This window comes from Hordeum vulgare, chromosome 3H (assembly GCF_904849725.1).
Source record: "Hordeum vulgare subsp. vulgare chromosome 3H, MorexV3_pseudomolecules_assembly, whole genome shotgun sequence".
Classification (NCBI taxonomy): Eukaryota; Viridiplantae; Streptophyta; class Magnoliopsida; order Poales; family Poaceae; genus Hordeum; species Hordeum vulgare.
The window spans coordinates 326396872-326406665 of record NC_058520.1 but is presented as its reverse complement, the minus strand read 5'-3'; the positions used below and the strand labels follow the sequence as shown (position 1 = coordinate 326406665).

At 42.2% G+C, this 9794-nt stretch overlaps 1 protein-coding gene across 1 annotated transcript; it reads right to left on the bottom strand.

The window, feature by feature from the left end:
* Positions 1-524: 524 nt before the first annotated feature.
* Positions 525-8965, bottom strand: LOC123443749 (protein ROOT HAIR DEFECTIVE 3). Its single transcript, XM_045120271.1, has 23 exons — positions 8731-8965; positions 7637-7786; positions 7460-7526; positions 7249-7351; positions 6729-6799; positions 6574-6637; positions 6395-6460; positions 6207-6254; positions 6056-6118; positions 5905-5961; positions 5645-5803; positions 5499-5567; positions 5323-5414; positions 4414-4492; positions 3478-3640; positions 2626-2750; positions 2246-2508; positions 2075-2171; positions 1834-1995; positions 1610-1714; positions 1338-1432; positions 1148-1244; positions 525-1051 (listed from the first exon to the last, which is right to left on the bottom strand). Exons 2-23 carry the CDS (start codon positions 7782-7784, stop codon positions 830-832), a joined length of 2415 nt encoding a protein of 804 aa, XP_044976206.1. The 5' UTR covers positions 7785-7786; positions 8731-8965; the 3' UTR covers positions 525-829.
* Positions 8966-9794: the final 829 nt, after the last annotated feature.

Genomic DNA, 9794 nt, shown 5'->3' with positions numbered 1-9794 from the left:
CTCTAAGTAGGAACGTATACATACGTCCCGAATAAGCCTGTACAAACATAATATTAATTCAAACTAAGCTAAATCTAATCAAAAGAATTAATTTCCATTCATTCCTTTATATAAAGTGTATTTAATTTTTGATAAAATTTCAATGCAAAGTGTATTTCTTTCAGTTCTTCATAATTTTGTTGTTAGCCTTCATAAAAAGAAAAATATCTCTCTCTTGATTTCATGCATCCTTCTTTTAAAAAGGAAAAAAATAGATATCTTTCTCTTGCTTGTATTATTAATAGTAACTAACCTACACCGCTCTACATACCTAGCTCTAAGAACAGGAACTTCGTACTGAACATATCATCATGTGAAGCTCATATAATAATCATGCAAAATGCAAATGTAGCTACTGACAGATATTAACATAAATATCACAAAAGGCAAACATCCAGAGTTCAAAACATATACAGTTGGATACGCACAAATTACAATCTATGGAACCAACCATATACCATACTGTGTAGAAATGGGCCGCTTTGTTTTTCCTGTCCTCATGGGTTGGGTGGATATAACAAAAATAATCACAAATCATCTATACAACCATCATATATGACATTACCAAAAAAAAAAGATGAAATGGAAGTTATTCTACAACGTTTCTTACAAACGATTCCCAGCCCCAAAATTCCATATATGACAGCTGTGGACTCTTCCACATAATTTTCATACATCAGCTCGGGAAGGGCAAGCGTAGAAAAACCGCAAGGCACTTCAATCTCCTAGGCTCAAACCGTTGCAGCTACAACTGGGTAGAGTTTTCAGCTAAAAGCTAGGGATCCCCTCCTCATTGTGCTACCGGGCTTGAATATTCAGGTCCATTCTCTGAAGAGGTTATGCTGGAGGAACCTGCTGATGTCACGTTGCTGTTTGAACTATTCCTTGGTTGGAGTTCCGTCTCTCTCTGCCTCTCTGGGGCTGCCGGCGCTGCCCCCTCATCAGCTAGTCTCTTCAGAATGTTCATAATTGTCGGAACAAATTTTGTCGACAGCGAAAGGAGAGCTGGAAGCTGTGTAACATTCAAGCAATAAATAATAATAATAGGTCAGATGTTATTTCCTCGCAGGAAAGAGTAGCATGACAGAATTCCCGGGTTAATACTCACAAATCCATTTCGGAATTCGTTGGCAATGTCTAGTTGTACCCACATGGCTTTCCCGACTAGGAAAACTACAAAAATGACGGCCAGGTAAAACGGGTTCCTGTTTTAACAAATGAATTTCCCAGTTATATCAAATGTGTAGATGCCTTAACCAAAACTCATGCATGTTTCTGCAGACAGAAGAAAATAATACCTCAGTAATGTCATAAACTCGTTGAAACCAAGGAGAGCCATCGCAGCGAGCGCCCATGGAGGAGGCAGCCAGTTGTTGTTCCTCTTGTTTGCTTCCTTTGGTGGGGAACAGTAAATGGTTAGTAACAGTGTACACAAGACTTAAAACTATGTAGACCAACCTCAACTAAAAAAAAACTCCAGAAGTAATAAACAGAAGAGCTTTGACATGGAAACAACCCAATAATTTCCACAGCCCAAAATGAATAGCTCAAATGTTGTTTGTGAGGATACCTGAGCAGCTATGGCTTGAGTGACGGTATACTCGGTTTCAGCTTTAAATTGCCTCCAAAGAGACTTGCACTGGACAGGGGAGATTAAAGTTCTCTCCTCTGGAACCTGGTCATAATAATGACAACTATTTAGCAAGTAGCAAAACTTGGTCTACATAAAAAAGAACAATGTATTGCTTCAGCACACAAACATAAATAAATAAATATGGCGCATTGCCCACAAACCCTTTCCCATGAACTGGAGGCAAGTGGATCAAGCGATTGAATACTTCTATCTGTAGTCCCTGGCCTAGCAGCATCTACTAGAGCAAGGGAAAGAGTGGTATCAATGTTGTCACCATCTTCATCCAACCGAATTGCAGCCATCGTAGACAGCAACTTCATGGACTGCAACAGAGGAGTCTCAAGTTTCAGTTCTCAAAACGAGTTCTTCTATTTCAAATAGACAGTATTAACATTTACATACAGCTGAACGAGCAGTTTTAGTAATTGCTTTGATGTCTTCCTTTCCGGTCCATACTCTTGGCATCGAGTCGGCATCACGACTGAATAACGTCGAGAACCTGTAAATTTTTCCACAATTAGTTCCATGCAGAAGATGTCACCTTCTCTGAGTTAGATATGAAGCATCGTTCACCTGTCCTTCATGCGGATCAAGATCCTTGCAGCTTCTTCTCTTGCCTTTGATTCAACAACACTCCTTCCGTGATTCTCCAGCCTCAGGAGCAATTCTTTCTCAGTAGCTTCATCAAGCTCAAAAGTTGAAATAGCAGATTCAAGACCTGAAACGGCGGCTTTTGTCTCGCGCTGAAGAAGCTTTCTAATAGCTGGCCAGGTGTCTTCGCTGGCTGAATCTAGAAGAGCTTCAACAGGTTCTGCAAGAGCTTTGGTAAGTTTGCCCTGAAACAATAGGTCGGAAGTTAAAAAAAGAAGATGGGTGTGCCTTTCGTGACAGACTGCCAGTTACACTGATCATTTGATTAGACAAAACAAACGAAATTGGGAACTTCAAGCAACCTCATATGTGGCACAAAGTTCAGATAGCTTTGTAGCACGAACTGACACCACATGAGCCTCGATGTCACGCTTAAGCTTATCCTTAACTTTTGAGGGATCCCAGTTCACTTGTTGAATGGTAGCATCTGCCAGATTATATCCAGATGTGACAATAAGATAAGAAATAGCATTCGTTAGGTGTAACCATATTATACTTAGAAGTATGTGTTCAATACTAGTAGCTACTAAAGTATGTGTTCAATACTAGTAGCTACTAAAGTATGTGTTCAATACTAGCTACTAAAGCAACTACCAGGAGTAGTAGTATTGCAGTTAGTATTTGAAATGCTATCACCAATTTCATACTTCTAGCAAGAGCAGTACCTCAGACAATCAGTAGTGTATGTATCTCAAAGCTGTCCTAAAAGCCAGAAAAATAACAGCAAACCTTTGATGTTTCTAACAAGTTTTTACTACTCCCTCCATTCAATCGTGGTTTTAGGGGAATACATATTTATGAATTACTCCTAGCTTCGTCTGGCCGGTACCATTTCCCAGCAGGAACGAGAAACATAATGGCCATTTGAGACATTTAAATGCAATTAAGCATAGCATCCAGTGTCGAATAGTTGGTTCCGTGGATGACGGAATTGGAATATCGATTACTCTTTGGGCAGCTTAGTTTTCTACATTTGAGCCTCAAAAGATGCCCGCTAGGTTCCTGTTTAATTGCAATAACCTTCCACACCAAGCACAGCCTAATAACACCAGCAGTACCTGAAATTGACTGGTTTCCTACTTCCTACGGCAGCGGATCACTAATTCCTATACAAACATATGGCAAATACATTAGCAACATTGCTAGAGACATACCTTCAGATCCTTTATCAAACTTCTCCAAGAAAATCCGGGTAGAATCACGAGCAGCAACAGCAAATCCCTCATTTTCAATAGCCTTATCAAAGGACTCTTTGAATGCTTCTAAAGTTCTAGTCCGTAAATGACCAAGAAGAGATTGGTATGCAGGATTGACAAGCTAGCAAGAAATGGGCATTCATGTAAGAATTGTGTCGTGCAACAGAACACTTAACTGTGGGGACAATGCATAAATCCAAAACAGAACAACTAAACAGTGAATGGAACATGAGACAAGAACAATGAACAAAATTTGTAGTCAGGATCAAGCAGAAAAAAAACTATGGACTGAATGGTTTTAGTTTTAGGGTGTATTTGGTTTGACCCCAACCTAATCCACCGAAAATCCAGCTAACCAATATCTTTCGTAAGGTTTTGGCTGCCCATGTTTTGGCTAATGTTGGCAATAAAAATAAACTAGAGTTGGCTATAGAGCATGGGCATGCCAAAATATTGGCAACCATCCAAGCAGGAGCCAAAATATCAGGCATGACCAAAAAAATTGATGTGGCTTAGTTTGGTCACCGTCCATATATCCAAACACACCCTTACTACAAATAATTCCACTCTTCCACTAAGCTCTTACCAAAATATGGCAACCTCTATTAAAATATTAGCATCAAGATTTTCTCGCTGAGTTAGTTTCAAGATTACCGGCATGATGTTGTTCCACTAATACATTACAGAAAATGTGCAACCAGTGTCAAGAAATTAGCATAAATGTTTTCCCTCAGGATTACTGGTAGGATGTATCTGTGTACAAAGATGACTGATTGGTTCATGGCATATATACAACAAAAGTGCATGCTGGCTGTTGATTAAATGGAAGTGAGGAGCAAGTAATTATCAGTTGATACAATGGATGATATATGACCAAAAAATATAAGGAGAAACCTGCAAGAGTTTAGACTCAAGTTGATGTCTTTTTGACGTTCTGACACCTTCATCAAAATAAATAGCCTCCATGTCGTATCTGCAATTAACCAAAATCAAAATAATTTTGAGACCTTATTTTGTACTCCCTCTGTCCCAAAATAAGTGTCTCAAGCTTAGTACAACTTTGTACTAGAGCTAGTACAAAGTTGAGACACTTATTTTGAGACGGAGGGAGTAATTCATAACTGTTGAGGTCTCCCTTACAGTGTTCTATCAAAAAAATATGCACAGCTTGCATCTCAGAAGGATGTTATAACCTGCATAATTCATCTATAGCAAACACCCAACCCTCAATTGGCATGAAATGCTTGCTATCAATGGCACAGGGTGAACCAAATATAAGGGGGGCTGATATTACTTAAGAATCAGCCTGCCTTTGCTAACCGATGATATTAGGCTAACTAATGGGCCATATATCCTGTTAAAGGAGAATTGCACCTTTGTAAAGGTGGCCCAGTGGCCAGAACCCGGGATGGCCAGTGCATGTTATTGATACAAACAAAAGGAACACGTGCAGGGTTCTTAACTAATGGGCCATATATCCTGTTAAAGGAGAATTGCACCTTGGTAAAGGAGGCCCAGTGGCCAGAACCTGGGATGGCCAGTGCATGTTATTGATACAAACAAAAGGAACACATGCAGGGTTCTTAACAGTATGGCAAGCGATAATTTACTGAAAATATGTGTGACTACATATTTCACCAACTTGACTACAATTAGAATCTAGAACCAACTGACTGGTACTTGGATCCCACCACCAACCAGTCTGGCTGATGAATTGCTGTAACCAATGCACACAAGTTTCTGAACAACAGACATACCACAACCAGAATAAAGGGAACACTATTGAACAGGCAATGAACTCACTCTGATAAACATCTATCAAGCAGGCTGCTGATTTTCTTCCCGAAACCTGGTACATAGTCACTTTGAACAGCCTCCTCAAATTGTTGCCATTCCTTTATACATAAATATACAAGTATCAGTTGGTTTTATGAGCCTATGCAGCATTTATTAAGCTTAATAATATGCACTATAATCACCTCGTCAGCTGTAAAAGTGGCAACTTTCTCATGGCCGATTTCTTCACAACGCACAGTAGCCACCATAACCTAAATTGATGCATAAAAATATATTTCAGTATTCATTATGTCGATAGCTCAATTAGAAAATGGAGGATGATACTCACTTTATGAGCAGGTAGATCAAGGTCTTTGTTCTCCTTGATGACCTTCCAGAATTGCTGTGAGCTAAATGAAAAACCTGATGCTGGAACAACACCACGCCGATCTCCAGCAAGTCCGCCAGGAGCAATAGACTGTTGAAACCTATCTCTCAAATTGGAAACCTTCAGAAATGTAATGTATTGTGTTATTCATATTTCTAAGAAAATCAGAAGCAAGCATCTATCTAGTATCATATAGTAATATAGATTGTAGTTACACCAACCTGCTCTTTAAATAACTCTTCCTTTTCCTCATAACTGTTAAGGGCCACCACTTGTACCTGTACGTGGAATACAAATACTCTGGATAGTGAGTAAATCTAGCAGATGCATACAAGTTCAACAAGCAAATATATTTAAGGTAATGGATTTTACATTAAAAAATTCACTGAGTGGAGTATCTTTATGGGCATGGGGTTTAGGAACACCATCCCATATCTGCAAACAGATGAAAACAATTTAGCATACTGAAAACACAACAAATGTCAGATTGAAGTAGGACACAGGCTACCAGGAAGTAAATTACCTTCTGAATATCTTCTCTTAAAATCGGTTCAAGATTTTCCAAAGGTGTCTGTTTAAAACCAGAAAGGTTGTATATATCACCATACACAAAATTAGGTTCAGAAAGTAAAAAAAAAAAAGATTACTAGCAGTTGCTTTGGAAAATATCATAGTTCATAGCATCCTAAAATGCACCCTATCAGCGCTCACCTTTGATTTGTCACGAATAACAAATAGCATTGTTGTTTTGCGAGGACTGAATAATCTCATCATGACCTGTACAGAGAGAAGAAATATTAGGCCATAATAATACCTCCACACCACTAGAGAGTTAACAAGAAGAAGATACGAAATACAGAAACACCCCACTGCGTATTTAACAAACAAACCTGGAAAACAGTCTTCAAAAGAGGCTTGTTCGCAGCCTGTTCTCTCCCAATATCATGACACCACCTAAGGAATAAAAGCAAACAATCAATTAAATATAGGGTCCAATTTAGGGAATAATAGATTAGATATCCATCACTTAGAAAAACAAACTTACATATTGATCAACACAATATCCGAAACAGCCAAAGCAAATAATGCACTCTGCTTCTCAAAGGCTGTGTCATCCTGAAATTTTGTGCATGAATTAGGCAAATACAATGTGGAATAAAAAAAACTCCATAATGCAAAACGTAGTAACTTGCAACCATCTAATAGTCTGATGTGTGCAAGCAATCACAGGGTACAGGGTTAGCTTCAGCGTGTGAGCTTACAAGCAGAAGTCCAGACACAAACATGCAACATATAATAAAGTTCACTCAAACAAGAGCTCTCCTTACACTATAAGTTGGTAATATGATGCAAGAAACCGATGGGAGGGGCCTTACAGGTTGCAAAGCTGGAGGAGCTATAATGTGGCTTACTGGAGATGCCCTAGCTGACCCCCTAACTCAGAACTATGAAATGGGAAGAAACAAATGTTTCATCTAGTAATGAAAGGTGAATCTGAGCATGTGTCTTCTGTGATAATGCACGTTCAATCAAATCTGAATTGGGGGATTCTTGTTTTTCATTACCTCTCCCCTCTCTCTTCCATCAGTGCCTTCCAAATCCATTACAAGGGTGCATGGTTCAATATTATGGGCCTTCGCCATCCATATACCTTTGGTTGTCTGTGACCTGAAGTACCAAATAAACGCTAGTTAAATGGGCACAGAGGATAAATTAATTCCAGCAAGGTGCGAAAGCATATATAGAGAAAAGCATATAAGAAGAATGACAACACACCTTCCTCTGAAAGCATCCATCTCCCTAAAATTGGTGCGGAAAAGATGATTCAGAAGTGTACTTTTTCCTGCAAAAGATTGGGATGGGGCGGGAGTAAGGGATTGAAGACCAATGGTATAACATCTAACGGCTTAAAGTTAACAGGATGGAAAAAATGAGGAAAAGAGTGTCGCATACCACTACTCTGCGGGCCCATTATTGATACAACAGCATATGAGAGCCCGCATTCGGCCAATTTAACTTCCTTCAGGAAACTCTCCAATCCAGAAACATTGAAAACACCATCTCCATCAATAAGCTGCGTAGAAAGACAGGGGTCCTCCATTTCTGCAAGAGAGGAAACGCATGAGACAATATCACATTTAAGCTGGGAATGGGACACCAAGAAGTGATGAGTGATTTTCAACCCATAGAGCCTTCAAATTTTGAAAGAGAAAGAAAAAAGAACAGATGGGATAAATAAGACACGCAGATCCGAGCGCAAGCCTTCAATAATGCCGTTTCTTGAGCATTATACGCAAAAACAATGTCAAGAAGAGAAGTGTAGTAATATTTTTAAATTATCAGGTGATGATTACTCCATTAAGCCTGTGAAAAGAGCGGGAGCATTAAATGGGGAGAGAGAGGTATAGGCAGTCGAATGTTACTAGTGTACTGAGGGAGCAAATTGATGGATGCATGCGCTCATACGGCTTTCCTCTGGGTCAAACTACGATTCACTACTACAATTATTACTACAGATCGCAGACCGTACAAGCTCGCATGCAACCCAGCCAGGGATGCTGCATGTTACGCGGATCAAACAATCCTCCTTTATACACCAAGGAGAGTTCTACGGCAACTTACAGTGACAGTGCTGCCGCAAGTATCCTTAACCCTAGCGAGATCGTACGGCCGGAGAGATCACGAGATCAAGGGGAAGAAAGCTAAAAAAAGGCGGGGCCTTTCGAGACGATCCAGCGGGAGGCGATCCAAGCACGCGCCCCGAACTCCAGGCGAATCGAGCGCCGCGGGTCGGAATCGCCCAAACCAACAGCCATAAACCCCCAAAACCGAACGGGAACCAGCTGAATCTAGCGGTCCGGCGCCACCGACGAGGATTGGAGCAGCTCCCCGCATCGATCTGGTCGCCTATTCGCCAGGAATCACCGCACACCACGAGGAGCAACAAAAAAAGCAAGGGGGGGTATCGAAATCCGGGACCCTGGGACAAGGTCAGGGAGCGATCCGAGAAGCGTTGATCGGATCAGAGAGAGGGGGGGGATACGCACCGTGGAGATTGCGCTGGAGGGCCCCCGTACGGCGGTCGGCGTCGGCGTCGGCGGCGAAGGATGGGGGGAGCGGGACGAAAGGGGGTGGGGGGGGTGGGGGCGAGGAGGAAGAGAGAGGAGGAGCACGAAGGCGTGGCTTTTATGGGGAGGTTGGTAATTTGTGAATTTCGAAAGGAGGAGAGGAGTAAATACGAACGAGAAAGCACAAGGGGAGAAAGAAAGGGAAAATATTCGGACTCGGTGAGGGTATCGCCCGAGGCCGACACGACGCATATACTGGTACTTTGTATAGCCATGCATACAGTATGATCTTATTATACTCGTATACACACACGTATATAAAAATCCAACAGCCATGGATGGTCGGAATTCTAAAAATTGTTTGCGTCATCAAATCTGGGTCTTTGGGTGCCGAAAGGTGGCCGTCCATGCCAACCCGAGCGGCCATGTCACGCTGCGCCGCTCACACAAGCTGTGATAAAGGAGTATTTCGCTAGAGCATTTAGAGCGACTCTAGACCCCGTATAATGGTTCAAACTGTAAAATTTCGACGATTATACGGATTTGGACTATTTTTCCTATCACATCAGAAACTGTAAACGCGGCCCGGTCCGTAAAACTTTTGCGGTGGCCCGTAAACGCGAGCGCTCGAACAGTATATCTACGGGTTTGACTGCTGGATGCGGGTCGAAATCCTATCCCTCCGCCGCCGCGAAAAGTCCCCCCACCTCACCGTCGGCGCTTCCAATCCGCCGCCGCGCACCTCCATTCCGCCGCGTAGCAGCTCCATTCCACGCCCTTTGATGGCCAACTCCGGTAGTTGTAGGAACGACGACCCCGAGAGGGTTCATTGCGTCAGATCCGACGTCGCCTGTAAGCGCGCCGCCCGCCGGTACACGCAGTGGGGCCAGACGCCGCCGCCGTCGCTCCTCCGTGCGAGACAGAGGAGTACGACCGCGCGCGCGGCCGCCTCTTCTCCGGCAGCTCCTTCAAGGCATCGAGCTCACGCTCGTGCTCCTCCCTCCCCCGGTTCTATTCTGTTCTGCAGCGCAACATTTTGTCCC

What these genes read in the sequence shown, in the direction of transcription:
- LOC123443749 (XM_045120271.1), bottom strand. Translation starts at nt 7,784, where the DNA reads ATGGAGGACCCCTGTCTTTCTACGCAGCTTATTGATGGAGATGGTGTT. An exon ending in TTATTCGTGACAAATCAAAG is followed by an intron (nt 6,255 to 6,394) that starts GTGAGCGCTGAT and finishes GGTTTTAAACAG; the next exon opens with ACACCTTTGGAAAATCTTGA. An exon ending in CTCAAGCCATAGCTGCTCAG is followed by an intron (nt 1,433 to 1,609) that starts GTATCCTCACAA and finishes TCCCCACCAAAG; the next exon opens with GAAGCAAACAAGAGGAACAA.